The sequence below is a fragment of the Danio aesculapii genome, chromosome 10 (genome assembly GCF_903798145.1).
Source record: "Danio aesculapii chromosome 10, fDanAes4.1, whole genome shotgun sequence".
In the NCBI taxonomy this organism is placed as follows: domain Eukaryota; kingdom Metazoa; phylum Chordata; class Actinopteri; order Cypriniformes; family Danionidae; genus Danio; species Danio aesculapii.
Genome location: NC_079444.1, coordinates 12,793,847 through 12,817,629, shown reverse-complemented (window position 1 = coordinate 12,817,629; position 23,783 = coordinate 12,793,847). Strand labels below are relative to the sequence as shown.

Below are 23,783 nucleotides of genomic sequence, written 5' to 3'. Positions count from 1 at the left end.
ACATAAATCAATTAATTTTCTTTCTTTAGTAAACAAAGCTTAACTGTCTCATGTGCTTTTTATCAAGTCACAAGCTCCTTTTAAACACGTATTATGATATGCCATACATATATTGATCATATAAAATTAAATATCATATTTTCCAAGAAATATAGCTGCCACTAGACTCCAAGTTCTACTAATGGCAAAATTATTTTAATAATATTATTGAGAGAAAAAAATACACACGTTAGTCATATTGGTTACAAATCCCATTTTACTCATTTATTTATGTTTACAAACATGCTTTTTGATTCCTCTCATTTCACATCATTCATCTTTACATTTAATATTGTTCATAGCAGGAAAAAGTCTTGTCGTACAATCCCTGTTGTAAGAGCAACAAATAATATATTGACTTCCTAGTTGATCATTTGGAAAAGTGGCAGAAGGTAGATATTTTAGATGAATCATCTGTTGAACTGCATCCCAATCATCACAAATACTGCAGAAGACCTATTAGAACCCTCATGGACCCAAGATTCTCACAGAAATCAAGTTTGGTGAAGGAAAAATCATGGTTACATTCAGCATGGGGGTGGGAGAGAGATCTGCAGAGTTGATGGCAACATCAACAGCCTGAGGTATCAAGACATTTGTGCTGCCCATTACATTACAAACCACAGGAGAGGGCAAATTCTCCAGCAGGATAGCGCTCCTTCTCATACTTCAGCCTCCACATTAAAGTTCCGGAAAGCAAAGACGGTCAAGGTGCTTTAGAATTGGCCAGCCCAGTCACCAGAAATGAACATTATTAAGCATGTCTGGGGTAAGATGGAGGATTGAAGATGAATCCAAAAAATCTTGATGAACTCTGGGAGTTCTGCATGAACGCTTTCTTTGCCATTTCAGATGACTTTATTAATCTGTGAGTCGAGTCATTACAGAGATGTATGGATGCAGTCCTCCAAGCTCATGATTCACAATATTCATTCTTTTTCTACTGCACCATGACTTTATATTTTATACTGTACTTTATTACTGTTAAATGACAAGACTTTTGTCTAAGCAAAGTCAGACCTTACTGTCCTAATTAAATAATTAAAAATCAAGGCATGATCATATTTGGTAAAAAAAAGCGGTCTTTGCCTTTCATATTTTCATATTATATTATTCATATAATAACTAGAAGTCAAGTTATTAATTGTTGTTTCTAACCATTTGGAAAAATGTCCTTTAGGGGCAGTTTTATTCTTTTTTTTTAAATAAAAAAAATAATTAAAAGCTGCTTTTATCAAAGCCAAGCCAAAGGAAATGAGACTTTTTCCAGAATAATAAAAACATATATATGAAATACTGTGAAAATGTCTTTGGTCTGTTAAATGTCCATTGGGAGATATTGTAATGCAAATGAATACAAATTTTACAGGAGGGCTAACCATTCTGACTTCTACTCCATGTTGAATATTTTGTTGTTTGCTCCTGCAGGTCTGCTGGGCTCCAGGCTGGAGTCTTCAGAGGACGTGGAGCTGCAGGCTCAGGCTTGTCTCTGCTACATCTGTGCGGGGACAGTCGAGCAGCTGGTCTCCTTCTGGACCAAAACTCAGGACTCCTGCAGCCCACTGTCCCTGCAGGTCAGACCAGACCCATGTTTCCTACACCTGAGTTTATCTTTAAGTGGATTGTTTTCACCATTTTGTGTTGTGTTTGTAGGAGCTGGTTGAGAAGGTGGTGGTGCTCCAGAGAGCTGTGGAGAAAGCTCAGGGTGCCCTTCCTGCTGATATGGGTGCACTGCTTGCAGAGAAGATGAATCAGTATGCCAGTGTGCTGGCATCACAGGGCAGCTTGCAGACAGCAATATCCTACTTGCCCACCAACACTGAACAGGTAAACAACTCTATAAAAACATTTGTGCAAGAAATGTGACATTGCCTACATGGACATCAGTAATGTAATTATTTGCCTGAATCTGAATAAGACAATAATATGATTAAGGTGTTTACATGAGTTGCTTTTCGAATGTTCCTTTCATGATCCCGTTTTACATGTTGTAGCACATAATTCGATTAACGTCATTGCATCACCACACTATCCACATTACTTCCGGAGTTTCATGTAATTTCGGGTGTTTAAATAAAAAATTTTGACTAACTGCTGTTTGGCACTTTCACTTTCATTCAGGACTTTTTCAGTCATTGCACAGTTTATTCAGACTTTATGGAAGGAATTGAAGTGAACTGTGAAAATGAATTAAGATTTTCCATGTATACATTTTCATGCATTATGATGGATGATTGGAAAAGTTGCCACAACCATGCTTAATGGATGTCATTACAATGTCAGCTTTGTAATTTGATGATTTTTATTTTTAGGTTTCTGTGCAGCACTTGCGAGAGCGTTTGAGCAGAGCTTTAGGACATCAGCATCCTCAACAGCCTGCAGCCGCAGTCACTGGCATCCAGAAAATGCATCAGACGCGTCCAGCTGCTGTACCGATGCAGACATACACACAACCTCAACCTCCGCAGGTCCCCGCTCAGCCCGCTGCGCCTGCTGTACCTCCTCAGTATTACCAGCAGGTACAATATACACTCACACATAGCTGAATAACACACGCGCAGGTCCATTACTTGTGGTCCTGTGGCCGATACCAGAGTGTGTTTGTGTTTGTGTTGTGTTCAGGGTAGATCCGCCAGTACTGTCACGTCCTGGAGTAACCAAACCCCAACAGTTCTGCCCAGTGTCCCTTGCCAGCTAGTGCCCTCTACTGACCCGCAGGTACAGACTGACAGAGCTGTGCCCGCGCTGCTCACACTGACAGATGCAAACTCTACATCCCGCATGGGCAATAACAAAGATATAAAGGCCTCAAAATTCTCAGTTAACTTCTGTTTTGCTGTTTGGATGCTTAGGGGTAAAAAAGACTTAACTACTTGAGGATCGGTTTACTGTTAGCAAAAATCTCAACTCTAAGAGCGGCATTCAGATTAATATATATTAGGGCTGGGAAAGTAAATTGAAGCCTTGCAAATCGTGAATCAATTGTTAGATTTTCTGAATGAATCACAATTCTCCCTGAGAATTCTGAGATAAGTTTTTACAGCCATTTAGCATGAGTTTAACAGCGTTTATACAGTGTTCTATGCTAGTTTTTAACAGTCGTTTAGCTAGTTTTTAACAGTAGACTGTAACAGTAGTTTTTAACAACATACGATGCTCTAGGCTAGCTTTTAAAAGCAGACCATGCTCTAGGCTATAGGTTTTAGCAGGAGGCGATGCTCTAGGCTAGTTTTTTACAGCAGACAGTGTTATAGGCTAGTTTTTAACAGCAGTTTAGCTAGTGTTTAACCATAGACTGTTCTATGCTAGTTTTTAACAAGGAGACTGTTGCAGGTTAGTTTTTAACAACAGACAATGCTCTAAGATACTTTTTAACAGCGAATGGCCCCCAGTGCTAGTCTTTTAACATTAGATGACACTCTAGGCTAGCTTTTACCTGCAGATGTTGCTCTAGGTTAGTGTTTAACTGCAGACTGAGCTCTATACTAGTTTTTTATCAGCAGATGGTGTGCTAGGCTAGTATTTAACAGAAGTTAGTCTAGTTGTCAACAGCAGACAGTGCTTTAGGCTAGTATTTAACAGCAGACAGTGTTATAGGCTAGTTTTTAACAGCAGACGGTGCTCTAGGCTAGGTTTTAATAGCAGACAGTGTTATAGGTTAGTTTTTAGCAATAGACAGAGCTCTGTACTAGTTTTTATCAGCAGACGATGCTCTAGGCTATAGTTTTTAACAGCAGACATTGTTATAGGCTATAGTTTTTAACAGCAGTTAAGCTAGTTTTAACAGCAGACCATTTTGCAGGCTAGTTTTAAAAGCAGATGATGCTCTAGAATAGTTTTTGTCACCGGACGCTGCTCTAATCTAGTATTTAACAGCAGTTAGTGTAGTTGTTCACAGCAAGTGGCGCTCTAGGCTAGTTTTTAACAGCAGACAGCGTTATAGGCTAGTTTTTTACCCCCACATGCGCTCTAGGCTATTTTTTTTTAAACAGTAAATAGTCTAATATTATTTATTAGAATTGTAATTAATAGTAATAAATAAAAAATAATATTTTTTAGGGCTTTTTCGGCTTTAATTGGATAGGATAGTGGAGAGTATTGACAGAAAAGTATGGGGAGCAGAGAGAGGCGTGGACCTCGTGGCAGGAATCAAGCTCAAGTTGCTGTGCATACTTTAGTGCAACATGTCGACGCACTAACTACAAGGTTATTGGCACAGACCTGGCAATTTTTTTTTTTTATAGCAGACAGTGCTATAGGCTAGCTTCTAACCACAGATGGCACTCTAGGCTAGTTTTTAACAGCAGTTGGAGCTGTAGGCTACATTTTTACAGCAGCTGGTGTGCTACGCTAGTCTTTCAGCAGCAGATGGAATGCTAATTTTCTCACTATATTTTGGGGATCTTTTGCCTTATTGGTTGATATATTGGAAAAGTACATCCAGTTTCCCCTAGATTTCCATTTTATGTGTATTTTACTGTGGACACCTTTTTGTTTGCTTTTGCAGACTAAGGAACGGTATCATACCTGCAGACTTAACTTAAATCATCATTTTATGGTTTAGGAAGTTTCCAGATGCTGGAGTAGTTTCAAAAACACTTAAACATCATAGTTTTATTCAATTACAATAATTTACTGATGATTCTCTAATAAGTAATATTGCAAAAGTAATATTAGAGCTGATTTGAGTTTGCAGGTTTGCTATTGTTCTGATGTTCTGTGGCTTCTCTTTATTTACACATTAATGTTTGTTTAACTTTACACATCTATGTTTTATCTTTTTTATGTTAACCTTTTTATTTTGAAAGCAGTTTATTCAGTTATATCATATTTTATGGAAAATTTGTATCTTTAAGTTTCATTGGATCAGTTGTTTTTGTAAACAACAACAAAAAAGCACCTGCACCATTTCATACTTACACAATTACATTAACAAATGTAGAATGCTGTCAAATAAAGCTAAATATTCTAATACACTTCGTAGACAATTTAATCATTTTATTTAGATTTTGTAATCCATATTGTGATTCATTAATTATTGGTCGACGAATGGAATAATGGCTTGAAAATTTGGGTGCATTGATAAAAATGTATATTTTCTATTTGTATCTAATAACTGTTTATTTGCATTCAAATAAACACTTCATTCACATAAAAACTATTCAGCTAAATCATTGAACAGGGTGATTTAAATGTTTTGAATAAAATCTTAAAAATATACATTTGAATTTTGTAAGTACATTTCTTTTTAATTATAAATTACAATTTTGCAATAATAAAATATTAACCATAAAATAATGAAATTTACTGTACATAAGTATGTAATATAAGTATATATAATAGCCTCACTATGAACAACATTATAAATGGCAAGCCTAAACAGATTTATTTGAAGAAATACTGACAGTAGTGGCTGATGAGATGTTTGTTTAATGTATGTAATAACTCCCTAAAGTCACCAGCGATCAAGTCTGTTCATGGATTCAGATTTGGTGTCTTGAGTGTTTGTCTTTTAAACTACAAGCATTACAGTGCCTTTCAGTAGCAGCCAGACCAATTTTTAAAATCTTTTATTATGGTTTATGATTGTGAATTTTGTAAAAAGGTTCACATTTTTGTGTCAACATATGACATGTACAATATACCAGTTAAATTATATGTGATGTATATAGTGATACACACACTATAGATACACAGTATATATATATATATATAAATATATATATATATATATATATATATATATATATATATATATATATATATATATATATATATATATATATATATATACACACACACACACACACACACATATTACACATGATATAACAGAGCCTCTTTAGTGTAAAAAGTTAAATTAACCTTTAGTGTAGTAGCACTTAAACCAGGGATGTCAAACTCAATTCCTGGAGGGCCGCAGCCCTGCACGGTTTAGTTCCATCCCTGCTCCAACACGCTTACCTGTAGGTTTCAAACAAGCCTGAAGGGCTCAATTAGTTTAATCAGGTGTGTTTACTTAGGGTTGGAACTAAACTGTGCAGGGTTGCGGCCCTCCAGGAATTGAGTTTGACATCCCTGACCTAAACTTTAGGGTCTGTACTTTTATTTTTAATTATTTTATAATAATAAAGTATAATAACACTTTCATGTAACAAGGAATCATTAATGAAATGTGACCATGTGGAAATGTATACAATTTCAAATCATTTCTATGTAAAATTAATATTTTTAAACTTCATATTCAAAGACAAAAATCTCGATCTTTTGTGACAATAAAAGCTGTAATAATGATGCTGAAAATAATATTTTAAAATCCATTCAAATAGAAAACACTTGTTTATAATTTGCAACAATTTGTTTGTAATTTATTTTAATATTGTAATAATCGTTCTGCTTTAACTGCAGCCTTGTTGAGCATTATGAAGCTTTCACACCTAGACTTTTGTTTCGGAACCTGTCTCATTTCCCCAGTTAGCGCAGTTCGTTTGGCATATATGAAACCAGCAATCACGCTTGGATACTCTGGAGTGTATCAATTGTAGTGAGAAAGCGGGTTAGGGGGGCTCACGGATGAAAGTGAGGACCTGGGGGAGGGATGTTGCGGGCGCCACCCGCTCTATTGTGCCGCCCTAGGCGTCAGTAGGACGGGATGTCATTCCTACCAGTTAATGTGCGTTTCATGTAAAATACGAAAGTGAAAGCATGTTGAACTATTAACAAGAGCTGTTTATCTGTTAGGAAAATTGACCGAACAGCAGTCTTGGTTTATCTGTTATTTCTATCTATAATGTAAAGCATATAATGCTTTATAAAGTCTTTTAAAAGCCTAAAAAGTCTTCCCTCTGATTTAAATTTGGTGACAATGTCTGTGGGTGTCACCGTTCAAAATTAAAGCACAGCTTTTTGCTTATACTGTCATATTGCTTATCGTCATAAATTAAAATAAGGACGCATGACAGCTGAGCAGGACTCTGAAAAATAAACCTTGAAACTGACCAATGTGAGGAGAGTTTACACACACGTGACTTATTTTAGCTCTTTTGGTCCATTTAGAAACTTTGCCGTGTGAAAGCAAACCGCACCAAGAACAAAGAGCAACAATGTAACCATTTTAATCCCTGTTTCGGAACAAGAGAATAGATCCACAGGTGTGAAAGCACCCTAAGAGGCTTTTTAAAACATTAGTAGTAGTATTGAATTAAATCGTTTTGTGCATCATTTGTGTTAATGGCAGGACTGGTTTTCCTCAACACACAACATGACAGAAGTCTTTCTAAATGCTCTTCTCTGTCTTTATTTGCCTGGTCAGGTGGACTCCCCACCTCCAGCCTTTGGCCTGCAGTCTCCAGCGATTGCATCTGTTCCTGCTTCCACTCCATTCATGTACTCGCAGCAGTACCAAAGTAAGTTTGCAAAACACTGCAGTCCTGGTTTTTACAACAAATATATATATATATATATATATATATATATATATATATATATATATATATATATATATATATATATATATATATAAAAGGAGAAATTTCTATAATTAAATTCCTCTCATGTTGTTCCAAACCCCTGAGGCCTTCGTTCATCTTCATAACACAAATGACGATATTTTAGATGAAATCCTGGAGCTCTCTAATCCTTCACAGACATCAATAGTCCTAGACGTCTAGTGTATTTGTCATCTGAAACATGCTATGTATTCTATTCAGAAATGACAGATCTGCTTGTGCTTTTACTACAGGTAGTGCAACACATGTTTGAATGCTGACTCCAATGCCAATACAATTTATTCTATCTTTGTTTGATTACAGTTAAAAGACTGAAGTCACATGTGACGTTTTGACAATGTTTTCAGATTTTGAAACATACCTGGAACAACATGTTCATTTTTTCTTTCAAAATTGTAGTCTAAGGGATGTATTTCCAATGAGCCTGCGCTGATTTTTTTTCAACTGCAGACACTAGGATCGATCCTGCAAAAGCGTAATACATGGAAGCGGTTAAAATGAGAGGTGCCCAGAGAACACAAGCAGTACGCAAAATGCTCTGCCAATAGAAAACCTTTTTTTATTTCATGTTCTGTGTGATCCGGGTCTTAGTTGTGCACTTAATTTCAGGAAACCACACAGCTGAAGTAGTTAAAATGACATATATATATATATATATTTAATTATTTATTTTATTAGTTTTTTTACATGCTTATTACACAAATACAAAACTAGTTTCTTAGATTTCAAAATTGTTCAACAGTTGCGCATCGTCTGCTGTCTACCTTCTTTATTTACAGACAATTTGACCAAGAAATATGCCTATTACATATTTATTACATGCTTATTATACATTTATTACACGCTCATTACATTTTTATTACATGATTATTACACGTTTATTACATATAAATACCAAAGCATCTTTTAAAAATTACACAGTTCAACTACGTTGCACATTGTCTACCTCTTTACATATAGATTTATGAAGCATTATTACATGCCTATTACACATTTATTATGTGCTTGTTACATGTTTAATACATGCTTTTTACAAATACATACAAAACTAGTTTTCATTCATTACAAAACTGTTCCAAATATGCGGCTTTAAAACACTCCAGTTTCCCTGTATCTGTATCTGTGGTTGAACTGATGACCTTCACGGTCAATTACAGTCATTTCTGTTGAGCAAGTGAACACAATGGCAAATCAGCTGTGTTTAAGAAAGTGCTCAACAGCGCTCAAATGTTAGAAGACATTTTTCAAATTTCAGTATCGATTGGTATCAAATTGCAGTATCGTGGCAACACAAACATGCCGTAGCCCTTTCAGCTTGAAGAACCAATTTTTTTTTTCCTATTGTAAGGATTATAGTTCCATATTACTTATCTGAATGATTTGAGTTATTTTACAGCCTACAAAGTTTAAGGACTAAAACCTGACAAACGTCTTGAAATACAACATGTGAACATTTGGCTTTAGGTGTAGTAACCATACCATAATTGGAATAATTCACTCTGTCCCATTACATCATTACAAAATAATGCACAACCCCATTAAAAAAATGCACACTCCACTTCACATCCTGGCTGTGTATTATTTTTCAGCCCATCTTCAAATATTCTTTGCATAACCCAGCCCTAATGTTAAAAGCTAAGTCTACTTTGAGCTTTAGAATGCAGGCTGCTGTAAAACGTCTTTGCATGATCCTTTGCTCAGGATGTAATCATTACATATACCTATACCTGTTTGAGAAGGGATGCTTTAAAGGCACAGTTCACCCAAAAATGAAAATGTACACAGTCTCAAGTGGTTCCAAACCTGATTTTTTTTCTCCTGTTTAACGCTTAAGAAGATCATTTGATGAAAGCTGAAATCTTGCAACCATGGACATCCGTGGTATGAAAAAAAAAGCATACTAGGGAAGTCAATTGTTACCGGTTTCCAACATCCTTCAAATTATCTTCTTTAGTGTTCAACAAAAGAAATAAACTCAAACAGGTTTGGAGTAGATGGCATTTTAGTTTGAACTGTGCCCATTATAATATTAAATATCCTTATAATAATATTAGCATGCTCATAAGGATGAAATGCCTCTATGAATGACTAACTGCATTTGCTCCATTCTCTCCTCTCCTCAAAAACTTCAGACTATCCTCCTGTCCAGCAGTTCACACCCTCTGCCGGGACGCCTGGCATCTATCAGCCTCTGCCGTACTCTTCCTCTGCCAGCTCTCCTCTTCCTCCTCCTTCATCTTCCTCTGCTGCTGTTTATCCTCCTCAGTTCATGCTCTCAGCCTCTTCTCAGGCTTCTGCACCTCCTCAGTCCTTCTGTCCTCCTCCAGCCGTGTCTTCTGGAGGGTGTTTCCAGCATGGTGGGCCCGGGTCGCCCACGTCTTACCCTCCTCCTCCAGGAGCCCGAGCTCCAGGTACTCAGAATGAACCCGCACTGATTCCAGCCTCCCAGAGAACAGGTCTGCACTTAGCTCCAGAAAGATCATATTATGAGTGTTTCATATCACACACACACACACACACATTATATATATATATATATATATATATATATATATATATATATATATATATATATGTATGTATGTATATATATATATGTATGTATGTATATATATATATGTATGTATGTATATATATATATATATATATATATATATATATATATATATATATATATATATATATATGTTTATATATTTGTATATATATATATATACATTATTACATGCTTATTACACATTTTTTACACAATGGAATCTTTAAAACTTCACAATCTGATTCTGAAATTTAGGTTTCAATTAAAAAAACGATTAATTTTTGCAATGATGCATCTTTTAAACTTTTCAGAATTGGAGTTTCTAGGCTTTTATTTTAGATTGGATTGTATGTGTGATAGTACTGCCATCCTAAAAATGTGCCCGTTACACATTATTACACATTATTATGCTTTACATGTTTATTACGTGCTTATTACATGTTGTACTAAGCTAGTTTATCACATAATGTTCCATTTCGTATTTTGTTACATAAATACTAGTATTCTTTTATTGCAATATGTTCAACCATGTTATCTCTACCTTATTTGTTTAAAGATAAATTTTACCAAGAAACATTATTATAGGCCTATTACACATTTATTACTAGCTTATTACATGCTCATTACATATTACACAAGTACTAAACCAGTTTATTTACAGACTCATTTCACAAAGAAACGATTATTACATGCTTATAACATGCTTATTACATATTTATTACATGCTTATTAACTATAATTAAAAAATGTTCCAACTACGTTACGCATTATCTACCTTATTTAGAGATGGTTTTTACCAAGAAACATTATTACACAAGTATTACACAAACATAGAATATTTAAGTGTGATAGTACTGTCATCTTTGTGCCTGTTACACATTGTTACATATTTATTACCTGCTTATTACATATTGTACTAAATTATGTATTACAAAATGTTTAACTACTTTATGCATTGTCTATCTTGTTTATTTACAGACTAATTTAATTACTACATACCTATTACACATTTATCACATCCTTATTACCAAACTAGTATATATATATATATATATATATATATATATATATATATATATATATATATATATATATAGTTTCAAAATGTTCCAGTTACCTTAACCATCGTCTACCTTTTTTTATTTAAAAATTAATTTTACCAAGAAACATCACAGGCCTATTACACATTTATTACATGGTTATTTCACGTTTATTACATGCTTATTACATGTAATACTAAACTAGTTATTACAAAATGTTTAATTCCATATTTTATAGCATAAATACTATTTTTTTTGCTTACAAAATGTTTACCTATGTTATCCCTCGTCTACCTTGTTTATTTAGACTATTTTCATGAAGCAACATTATTGCATGCCTATTATGTCTATTACACACTTATTACATATTTATTACTTGCTTTTTACATAGTTACTACATGCTTATTACATAGTAATAAACTAGTTTTTATTACAAAATGTTAAACTACCTTAGTCATCGTCTACCTTGTTTATTTAAAATGTGCCTGTTGCACATTATTACATGTTTCTTACATGATCAACTGTTATGTATTATTACATGCTTATTACATGATCACAGGCCTATTACACGTTTTACACATTTATTACTTATTTGTTATATGTGTATTACATGCTTATTATATTTAGTACTAAACTAGTTTATATCACAAAATGTTCCATTCCATATTTTATAACATAAATACTATTTTTTATTACAAAATGTTCAACTACGTTATGCATTGTCTACCTTATTTACAGATGGATTTTTACCAAGAAACATTTCATGCCTATCACATGCTTATTACATGTTTATTACATACTTATTACATATTATTACTAAAGTTTTCTTTTCTTACAAAATGTTCCATCTACGTTACACATCGTCTACCTTGAGATGTATCGTACCAAGACACATTACATGTCAATTACATGTTGTTTCAATTACACGCGTTACATACTTTTAGCATGTTTATTACAAACTTACTACATATGCCAAACTACTTTTGATTATAAAAAAGATTATACACATTGTCTACCTTGTATAGAGATTATTTTACCTAGAAACATTATTACATGCCTATTACATGCTTATTGCTTGTTTATTAAATGCTTAATGCATGTTTCTTACTTGGTTATTGCATTTAAATACTAAACTACTTCTTCTCTAATTACAAAAATGTAAACTGGGTTAAGTGTTGTCTACCTTCTTTATTTTCAGATACATTTTGACAAGAAACAGTATTACATGCCTAGTGCAGGTTTATTACATGCTTATTACACATTTATTACATGCCTATTAAATACTGCAGCACTTTTGTTTGAATACAAAATGTTCAATTATGTTGTGCTATAGCTGAATTTTACCAAGTAACAGCATGACATGATCATCAGATATTTATTACATGCTTATTACATATAAATACTCATTTTTGTTACTAAAATGTCCAACTACATGTTATGCATTGGCTGGCTGCCTTTATTTTCAGATGGATTTTACCAAGAAACAGCCTGGGGTTTAGAAGGTGAATTTATAAAGAGCACTATAACAGAAGTACTTTATTTTACAGTCTAGTTTCACATGCACCTCTGGCGTACTAGCTAGCTATATCCCCTGTATGTACCTTTTGTACCCAGTAGTACACTTTAAGTGCATGTACTGTAAGATAAAGTGCAAATGTTATAAAAGTCTAACATGCTGGACCATAATTGTCCAGTTCAGATTATTAATTAAAAAATCTGAATCAAAGTACAGATCCAGAGAGTTTTAAAAGCTGATTACTTTGATTTTCCTAAAATATTAATCTAATTAGGATGTAATTATGTACTAAATCAAACATGCCTGTATGTAGTCTAACAGTGGCCGATTAAAAATTAATTTGCATGGTCAGTCGCAAATGATTCTTTAGACGTTAAAATTGTTTATTTTGTTTGTTTTCCAAGACATTGTTTGTATTCAATGGTGGATGCAGATTTAGTGATTATGAATCTACTTATAATCAGTATGATTTTCTATACAATAACAGCCATTTTGGGAGTTAAATTGTTGTCCGCTCTGAGGTACAGGTTGTTCCATTGCATTTAAAATGAGACACTTTGTTTGTCTGCAGGACCTCAGAATGGCTGGAACGACCCGCCGGCCCTCAACAGAGCAGCCAAAAAGAAGAAGGTGAGTTTGAAAACCTAAAGCCTCTATGCTCTTATACATTCTTTAATTAGGGGTGGAAAGAAGCTTAAAATATTTGAACAGGGATATATTGTTAGCAATTATCATTTGGCTCAGCCTGTCATGTGGATGAATAGGATGAGGATCCACACACAGTTTATTAAAGAGAGAGAGAGGTCAAACAGGCACAAACAAAATCATAAGGGTAATCCAGAAGCATAGTCAGAAACAGGCGAATGGTCAGCACAGGCAGCAAAACAACATTCAAGAGTTCACACTTGATGATTGATTATAAAGCTTGTTTTGCATGCTGTCCCGGGAGAGAGCCCTGAGCTCATAAGATCCTCGAACCCTTCCGTTTGCAGGGTGAGAGGGGAGTTTGAGCTCAGGTAGATCATGCCTTCTAGATCATGAGCTGTAGGATTATGTACGGAACAGAATGATACCAGACATGACACTTTTAAAAGCACATAAAACATAATTCATGCATCCTTCGTTTATCTAATACTTGAAAAAGGCTATATACAAGTGTACAAATTTGGATAAAGTAAAGAGAGAGAATACATAGGTTCAGTGCTTAATTTGTGAATTGCGAGGTCCCAAAACAGATTGGGCTAACGGATAGGGCATATACCCGAGGATGTATAGGTGTGAAAGTGTAGGAGGGGGTGGCAGGACGTTGGATGACGCAGGGGAAAGTGAAGAGGGTTGGGGAGTCGAGGAAGAAAGTGAAAGTGAACAGCGGATGTGGCAGAAGGGCAGTTGAGGAGGGGGATGTAAAATGAGGTGCCGGATCAGATTTCAGAGGTTCCGGATCCGGTGTGCTCCGGCACAAATTAAGCCCTGCATAGGTTACAAACACATGTTTGATTTTGAGATTTCCACATTTTCAATTTCAATAGTGTGTGTGTTTGGGTGTGTGTCTGTGTCTGAAAAGGTGGGTGGTTTTCTTTGGAATGTTTTGGGTTGCAAAGATGAGAAGCGAGCCATCTCACCGCCATCTGTAATATAGATTGAAGCGCAAGAAATGGATCCCAAGGGCCGACCAAGCAACCTGGGCAAACACAAAATGTCATGCACAGCGATCTCTGAGGCCAGACGCCTGGCACCTACGGTCATGGATGTCACACCAATAATAAATATGGTATTTAAAGGCAATCATGTTTTTCAGCTGCGGCCCATATGTTACAACAGACAGCCAATGAGAGAACTCATTAACCGCGTGTTCACATGAAACGCAACACTAAAGCATGCGGCGCATGTAAACGTGAATCAAGTGATAAACATAACACCAACACAAACAGAACGCAAGACACAAGCACATGATAAATGAAAACACTTATCGTGCACTCACATGCAATGCACATGTTCCATCCCAGTGCAAACTGAAACCAACTAGACTGAGAATGAAACGGCATGCTGCAGACAGAACAAACACTAGGACAAGAGTGCGCAGAGACTCGATCCGAATAAGTGCTCGACCCGAGAACACTCAAGCTGAGTACAACATACAAGACAAGTCAGGACTAGTGTCTCGACTCTGCCACCATTACAAGAATTAACAAGATTGAAGTAGCAGAATCCTGACATACATAGCCTTAATTTCAAGAAAGACTTCTCTGTTTTTGCCCTCCAGATTCCACAACACTTCACTCCACCAGCACCTATTACAGCACCCATCATGGCCCCTCTGGGGGACCCTCAGGCCCCTGCTGGTATGCAGACCCTTCAGCCTCAACAACAGGCACCAGATCAGCCCATGGGTCCTGCAACCTTCACCCCCATCCAGCAGCAGCCACTGGGACCCAGGAATCCCAGCATGCCTCAGGGGAACATGGAAGGTGCGCCCGGAGCTCCAATTGGCGATGTCATAAAGGTACTGGCTCATGTAAAATAAAAACACTGCTGTACTAATGTTTGGGGTCAGTGAGAATGAGATTTTTTGTTTATGAAATGTTATTTAATCAGAGGTTTTATTATGATTTAAAATAACGTGAGTGTAGTTTTAGTATAGTGTAGTCTAGTAGAGCGTAGTTTTCATTTAATATTACATTTTGAGCCTCTTTAATACAGTCTTCAGCATCACAAGATCCTTCAAAAATCATGTCAGGAATCTGCTGCTCAAAAACAATATTATCGCTGTTATTATCAACTTTAGGGCTTCTTTGTTTTTTTGGAAACTGATACAGTACTATAGGTGGGCATAGATTAATTTTTTTTAATCTAGATTAATCGCACTGTAATCTTGTAATTCATCTAGATTAAAAAGGTGCACTAAGTGTATTTGCCCAAACAATGTTTTTATTTGTAAGAACCAAAACAAAACCACTCACCAGGATCCGCCTCTTTTTTTGATTCACCTCTCTGCCATCATTACCAGACACGCCCCTTACTGCGGATTGGCTGCAAGTTTGTTTTTGGACTCGAGCCTTTTTTCAAAAACAGCTTAGTGCCTCTTTAATAATGATAATTTGAGCATGAACGATAAGTGATCATAATACCTGAATATTAACATTGATTTCTGAAGGATCATCTAACGACTAGAGTGAATTCAGCTTTGAGCCGTGAGAATAAATGACTATAAAATGCATATATATATATATATATATATATATATATATATATATAAACAATATTACTGTTTTTCTGCTCTAATAAATATGCAGCCTTGGTGATATGAGACTCGTTGAAAACATGTTAAATTTCCTGATCCCAAACTTTTTGACCAGTATTATGTTGTTTGTTTTATTAATATTATACCGTGTTCCCTGTCAGCCACTTCAGGCCATACCTACTGAGAAGATCACCAAGAAGCCCATCCCAGAAGAGCACATGGTCCTGAAGACCACTTTTGAGGGACTGATCCAGAAATGCTTGACCGCTGCTTCAGATCCGGTGGGTTTCCAAAGAAATGATGCTTGTTTTCTGATTTCGTGCACTCCCGAAGGTATACACACCAGATATATGTGTTGAGAAATTGTGTTGGGTGTTAGAAGCAGATAAAATTGTAAACTTAAGTGCGTTTATACTGTTGAAGTCAGAATTATTAGCCCCCCTTTTGAATTTATTTATTTATTTTTTATATTTACTAAATGACCTTTAACAGAGCAAGGACATTTTCACAGTATGTCTGATGATATTTTGTCTTCTAGAGAAAGAATTTTATTTCGGCTAGAATAAAAGCAGTTCTTAATTTTTTAAAAAACATTTTAAGGTCAAAATTATTAGTCTTATTGAGCTATATATTTTTTTCGATAGACTACAGAACAATCCTTCGTTTTACAATAACTTGCCTAATTACCCTAACCTGCCTAGTTAACCTAATTAACCTAGTTAAGCCTTTAAATGTCACTTTAAGCTGTGTAGAAGTGTCTTGAAATATATCTAGTCAGATATTATTTACTGTCATCATGGCAAAGATAAAATAAATCAGTTATTAGAGATGAGTTATTAAAACTATTATGTTTAGAAATGTGTTGGAAAAATCTTCGCTCTGTTAAACAGAAATTGGGGAAAAAAATTAACGGGGGCTAATAATTCAGGGGGGTAGTAATTCTGACATCAACTATATTCTTATAGTAGTCCAGTCAGTGATATTGAGAAATATTACACTTCAAAAATAGTTGTATAGTAGTTATGTAGAAGTTTATTTTTGTCAAACCTGAAGTTTCTACAACATGGTTTAGATATATATTTAATATAGTAGAATATTTATAACATTAAATAATAGAACATTTAAGTGTATTTATTTATGTATATATTTAAATATCTAAAAAAAAACTTCGAAAATTTTTGTACCGCTTAATGAATTTCAATGCAGTGTCTGTTTGGTATACACTAATTAAATTGTTACACTAAAAGTATTAAAAAAAACATTCTTTTTACTGGATAATGTTGGGATATACAGTGCATCCGGAAAGTATTCATATTGCTTCACTTTTTCCACATATGTTTATGTTACAGCCTTATTCCGAGATAGATTAAGTTCATTTATTTCTTCCAAAATCTACACACTATACCCCATAATGACAATGTCAAATAAGATTTTTTTAAATTGTTGCAAATTTATTAAAAATAAAAAACCTGAAAAATCACATGTATATAAGTATTCACAGCCTTTGCTCAATACTTTGTTGATGCACCTTTGGCAGCAATTACAGCCTCACGTCTTTTTGAGTTTGATGCCACAAGCTTGGCACATCTGTCTTTGGGAATTTTTGCCCATTCCTCTTTGCAGTACCTCCCAAGCTCTATCAGGTTGGATGGGAAGCGACGGTGTACAGCCATTTTCAGATCTCTCCAGAGATGTTCAATAGGATTTAGATCTGGGCTCTGGCTGGGCCACTCAAGGACATTCACCGAGGTTTTGTTAAGCCACTCCATTGATATTTTGGTAGTGTGCTCAGGGTCATTGTCCTGCTGAAAGATAAACCGTTGCCCCAGTCTGAGGTCAAGAGAACTCTGAAGCAGGTTTTCATTCAGGATGTCTCTGCACATTGCTGCATTCATCTTTCCCTCTATCCTGACTAGTCTTCCTGTTCCAGCTGCTGAAAAACATCCCCACAGCATAATGCTGCCACCACCATGCTTCACTGTAGGGATGGTATTAGCCTGGTGATGAGTGGTGCCTGGGTTTCTACAAATGTAACGCCTGGCATTCAATTTGAGTCTCATCAGACCAGAGAATTTGTTTCTTATGGTCTGAGAGTCCATCAGATGCCTTTTGGCAAATTCCAGGAGGGGCGTGGCGTATTGATCACCTCCCTGACTAAGACCCTTCTCCCCCGATCACTCAGCTTAGATGGCCGGCCAGCTCTAGGAAGAGTCCTGGTGGTTCCAAACATCTTCATCTTATGGATGATGGAGGCCACTGTGTTCATTGGAACTTTCAGAGCAGCAGAAATGTTTCTGTAACCTTCCCCAGCCTTGTGCCTTGAGACAATCCTGTCTTGGACGTCTACAAACAATTCCTTTGTCTTAATGCTTGGTTTGTGCTTTGACATGCACTGTCAACCCTGGGACCTTATATAGACAGGTGTACGCCTTTTCAAATCATGTCCAATCAACTGAATTTACCACAGGTGAACTCCAATTGAGCTGCTGAAACATCTCAAGAATGATCAGTGGAAACAGAATGTACCTGAGCTCAATTTAGAGCTTCACGGCAAAGGCTGTGAATACTTCTGTACATGTGAATTTTTATTTATTTATTTTTATTTTTTAATTTTTTTTTATAAATTTGCAACAATTTCAAAAACTCCTTTTTACATTGTCATTATGGGGGATTGTGTGTAGAATTTTGAGGAAATAAATGAATTTATACATTTTGGAATAAGGCTGTAACATAAAAAAAATTGCAAAAAGTGAAGCGCTATGAATACTTTCTGGATGCACTGTATTTAATGTACCCTGTTTAAATGAATGTACTAGTTGCTTTCCAAAAAGAAAAAACACACAAAAATTATTTGAGTTTTTGATATATTGGTTTTCATGTATTTGAATTTTCTTATTCCACTTCTACATGATGTATCTGTAGATTATCTGTTGACAAGTGTAGACACCAACATCCCATAATACTTCAATATCATGTATATATTTAACTTCTTTCGAAAAAAAAAGGTAAAATGATAAGCATACAGGTTTTTAACTATAATAATAAGCCAGTAATGCATTACAAATAGTCAACGTTTCCCCCTTTCATCCTAACAGCAAACCAAAAGGAAACTGGACGATGCTCATAAGAGGCTTGAGCTTCTCTATGACAAGCTGAGAGAACAAACAGTGAGTATTTTACTCTTAACAAACACACAGACTGTGTCTAAATTAATCACAACATGTTTGAAAAGGCTTTTTTTGCCATTACATGTTTTAATGTTTCATTGTTTACAATTCACTCTGCAAAGTGAGTCAGGCTTTGTCTGAAATCGCATGCTTCCATATTATCTAGTTACATCATATTGTTGATTTCTACACAGGTGGTAGATGTGGTACTTGAACAGCAGCAGTAGCAACGTCAGTAGTAGTAAAATAACCCCCCTCATAAGTATGACATCATCAAAAAAATCTACTTATTTAGGCAGAAGTGACAAACTGCAACCTTTGGTTGTTTATATCTTGTAAATGCACAAAGCGAACAAAGCAAAGATCTAAGACCACAGAAAGACAGGCAAGGAATATGTTCATAAATGTTACGGAGAAACAAGACTCAGCACTGTGTGTGTGAATGTGAGGTGTATTTGTAGTCCTGGTAATCAATCTATGATGAACTACCAGCTGTGTGTGTGCAATCCGGCAAAGAACTGGAACTACTGTGTGTGTGAGGTGCATGGATTTGTAGTTCTCTAGCAATCTGCAACTGCTAGATCGCTGCTGATTGTGAGAGTAGTAAGTTAAATTTACTGCGTAAAAGTACTTCCAAGAGAACTCTGATATATGGTCCATCTCTCTTGTAAGGATTTAGGTGGTACTATATGTATGTATACGTATTTTTACTATGAAATTAAAGGGTGTAAAAAAATGAGATGAATGGAAACAACGATTTTGTATCATTTGGCATTTTGCACTGTGAATTTTTTTTTTTTTTTTTCCACAAACACTATATATATATTTTTTTCTGTGCAGTTGTCTCCAGCTATTGTCGGCGGTCTTCACAACATGGCCCACAGCATCGAGTGCCGCTCGTATGCCGACGGACTGAACATCCACACACACATCGTCAGCAGCAGCAACTTCAGCGAGACGTCCGCCTTTATGCCGGTGCTGAAGGTCGTGCTAACACAGGCCAACAAACTGGGTGTTTGATAGCAGCGTCCCGAATGCCGCGCACGCTAACCAACAAGTATTGTCAAAATCCCTCAAGCCATCATTCCGCAAGGACCACTTGTGCATATATATATTATTTTGCCAGTCTGACCAGCAGATTTGGTTTACAGAAATGACTGGCGGTCGTTTAGTTTATTCGTTGTCACATGTATTTTAATGTTGTCATTACATATTTGTAATTATGACAGAGCAGAGTGCAATAGGGCTTTTATGTGTCCCTCATATGTCTCGAGTTGGAGCGGAAAACGAGCTCGATGGAATTAAATGTGTTTTATGCTTTAAAATGGCGAGCTGACTTTGTTTTTTTATCGTCGATTTTTAAGATGTTTATGATTATCACAGCTCCTTTGCATTTCAATTTATTTTCAGGAAATTTAAGTTGATTTATATCATGGCATTATTTCTGCTGATAAATCTGCCAACGTGGTCAAATATTTGCTATTCGTTTAATCAGGGTATCTTCCGTTCATTCCATATCCATTTTCAAACTAAAAATAAAGAAAATTAAGAAAACTGAAGTTTTTCAGTTTTTCTTTTGGTCACAAAAAACAAAAACGCTTTTTCGCTTTTTGGTTTAGGGTGAGAAAACGGATAAACGACTTTAAAATTCATTATACACATGTAGGCGGTGCTGAAATGCCTTTTCCCTCTGATTGGCAAATCAAATCTGAGCTTGTGACATCGCCCTCAAAATAAAAGTCCTCTGCAGATCAGCACTCAGGCTTTTAATTATTATAATTATATATATGACCTAAGTTTACATATTTTATCATTTGATCAGTTATCAGGCTTGCATTCATTGCGTATGCATAAATTAAATAAAAACATTAATTAGCAGTATTATTACACATTTGTCATTAAAATAGTTCATAGTTCGCTGCCAAACTTCTTGCTGCTGTGCACCTGACGCTGAGCAAAGATAGCTATTTCAGAGCAGATCCTGGTATGCATGATTGTTTCCGAGCAAGACCTTTATAATAATAATAATAATAATAATACTATAATGAAGGGACTAAGTCGAAAATAAAATAAATAATAATAATATGCCTATAGTTTGCCGCCAAACTTTTTGCTGCTGTGCACCTGATGCTGAGCAAAAATAACAATTTCCAAGCAGCACCTGGTTTGCATAATTGTTTCAGAGCTACTGTAGGCCTTAATAATAATAGGCTAATTATAATAATAATAATAATTAATATTGTTTACTTAATGTTTTTTGTTGTTTAGTTTTTTAATAGTTGTTAGCAGGACTAGAATAAGAATGCAATGGGCCCTGGGGCTATAACAAAGGGTACCATTGGATTTATTTCCTCCTATTATATATATATATATATAGGACTATTATTTTGAGGGCGACGTCATGAGATTGATTGGCCAATCAGAGGAAAAAGGGCATTTTAGCACCGCCTACATGTGTATAATGAATTTTAAAGTCGTTTATCTGTTTTCCTTTTCTAAACCAAAAAAACAAAAAAATCGAGCCAAAATCTTGTTTTTTTTTCGTTTATTGTGAGCAAAAGAAAAAACAAAAAGGTCCGTTTTCTTCGTTTTCCTTTTTTTTTTTTTTTTTTTTTTGAAAACGGATATGAAATAGACGTCAGATACCCTGATTTCGTTTTTATTTAAACTGTTGATTTGATTCTATATTTGACACAGAAATATTTGAGACTTGGAGTTAAATCTGAAGCGATTTATGTCACGATCGTGCTGCCTGTCTTTATCGTATGCCATCTTGATGGAGATCCGATGTGTCGAACACAAAAAAAAAGGTCTGGCTACAGTAAAGGGAATATGTTATTTTTATAATCATGTTTTCTTTTCTTTTTTTTAAATCTGTCTCATCCATTGGTCGTTCTGTCAGCCTCTGTTGAGGAAATTTACATATGGCTGCGCAAATGTTTGGACGTTTGCTGTAAAACTGTGGGGGTTTTAATGCAGTGGATGTACTGTCTCAATAATTGAGGTTGTACTGTAAATCTGATGACTGTTTTGCAGTTTTATTAAAAACTAATTGAGTCAGCTGGATTTTACAAATGTTTTTATTTGAAATTTTCATATATATTTGCACTACCAGTCAAAAGTTTGGAAATGGTTTTGTTAATGTTTTAAAAAAAGAAAATTCTCCTCACCAAGGTTGCATTTATATGATCAAAAATACAGTAAAATCTGTGAAATTTTGTAACAATTTTAAATAACACTTTTCTAGTTTTCAATTTATTTATTTCCAATTAACTTCAAAAGTGATAAATTCAGTGTCACGTGATCCTTCAGAAATCATTATAATAGGATGATTTGGTGTTCTATTATGATCAGTTATTATTGGTACAAAAATCACTAATAATCATTCTTACAATTATCAGATTTTTTACTTCATAGTGTTGTGAAACATTTTCATGTGATACATTTTACTTTTAGCATTCTTTGATTCAAAAAAAGTAAAATTCTTTACATTTATAAATGTGTACATGTATGCAGCTGAAGGAAGAGCATCAGAGTGGAGCTCATTAATATTAACAACCCTTCCAAATATGGTCAATAAGGACCTTCTGTTTCTAGGGGTAATTCCTCAATTTCAAAATGAGCATTTAAAACCGTTCTGGAGAAATTGTGCACTTATCTAAGCCACAAACCTACAGAGAACAATCAGAGAACAATTGAACTTATTGAATCAATGCACTATATGGCACCTATAAGTGCAATTTTAAATATATTTCTGAGATTTACCTAAAAAAGTAACAAGTAGTTATTCATTATTTTTAGTTCAAAATAACTACACTACCTGACAGTCGTCGCTGATCCAAGTTTTAGGAACAACTAATAATAATTTGACTTCTAGTTGATTATTTGGTATCAGAAGTGGCTTATATGAAAGGTAAAGACCTCTAGATTACGCTTATTTTACCTAAATAAAATATGATCAAAACTTGATTTTTAATTATTTAATTAGGGCAGTAAGGTCTGACTTTGCTTAGACAAAAGTCTTGTCACTTAACAGAAATAATGTACAGTATAGACAATTAAGTCATGGTGCAGGGGAAAATATTGTGTATGACTCCCATGAGCTTGGATGACTGCACCCATACATCTCTGCAATGACACAAATAACTTATTAATAAAGTCATCTGGAATGGCAAAGAAAGCGTTCTTGCAGGACTCCCAGAGTTCATCAAGATCCTTTGGATTCATCTTTAATGCCTCCTCATTCATGTTACCCCAGACATGCTCAATAATATTCATATCTGGTGACTGGGCAGGCCAATCCTGGAGCACCTTGACCTTCTTTGCTTTCAGGAACTTTGATGTGGAGGCTGGAGTATGAGAAGGAGCGCTATCCTGCTGGAGAATTTGCCCTCTCCTGTGGTTTGTAATGTAATGGGTAGAACAAACGACTTGATACCTCAGGCTGTTGATGTTGCCATCCACTCTGCAAATCTCTCACACACCCCATACTGAAAGTAACCCCAAACTATGATTTTTACTTCACCAAACTTTAAATTTTAGTGAGAATGTTGTCCATGTGGGTTCCAAAAGGTCTTCTGCAGTAATTGTGATGATTGGGATGCAGTTCAGCAGATGATTCATTAGAAAAATCTACCCTCTGCCACTTTTACAAATGATCAACCAGAAGTCAAGATATTATTTGTTGCTCTTACAACTGGGATCGATGACAAGACTTTTGTCAGGTAGTGTATGCT

General features: G+C 35.3%; 1 protein-coding gene across 7 annotated transcripts in view; it reads left to right on the top strand.

Moving 5' to 3' along the window:
* The window catches only part of sec31a (SEC31 homolog A, COPII coat complex component), a 42,306-nt gene extending 20,199 nt beyond the window's left edge, over positions 1-22,107 (top strand). For 2 of the 7 annotated variants that reach the window (XM_056466920.1, XM_056466913.1), the window contains 12 exons: positions 1,468-1,613; positions 1,693-1,866; positions 2,352-2,558; positions 2,662-2,757; positions 7,352-7,445; positions 9,680-10,003; positions 12,590-12,625; positions 13,211-13,269; positions 14,903-15,142; positions 16,042-16,161; positions 18,976-19,047; positions 19,888-22,107. In XM_056466920.1, coding sequence (XP_056322895.1) covers positions 1,468-1,613; positions 1,693-1,866; positions 2,352-2,558; positions 2,662-2,757; positions 7,352-7,445; positions 9,680-10,003; positions 12,590-12,625; positions 13,211-13,269; positions 14,903-15,142; positions 16,042-16,161; positions 18,976-19,047; positions 19,888-20,067 — 1,748 coding nt within the window. In that variant the 3' untranslated portion in view covers positions 20,068-22,107. The remainder of the gene's footprint in view (positions 1-1,467; positions 1,614-1,692; positions 1,867-2,351; positions 2,559-2,661; positions 2,758-7,351; positions 7,446-9,679; positions 10,004-12,589; positions 12,626-13,210; positions 13,270-14,902; positions 15,143-16,041; positions 16,162-18,975; positions 19,048-19,887) is intronic. The other 5 variants (XM_056466915.1, XM_056466917.1, XM_056466916.1 and 2 more) reach the window with 5 other exon arrangements.
* Positions 22,108-23,783: the final 1,676 nt, after the last annotated feature.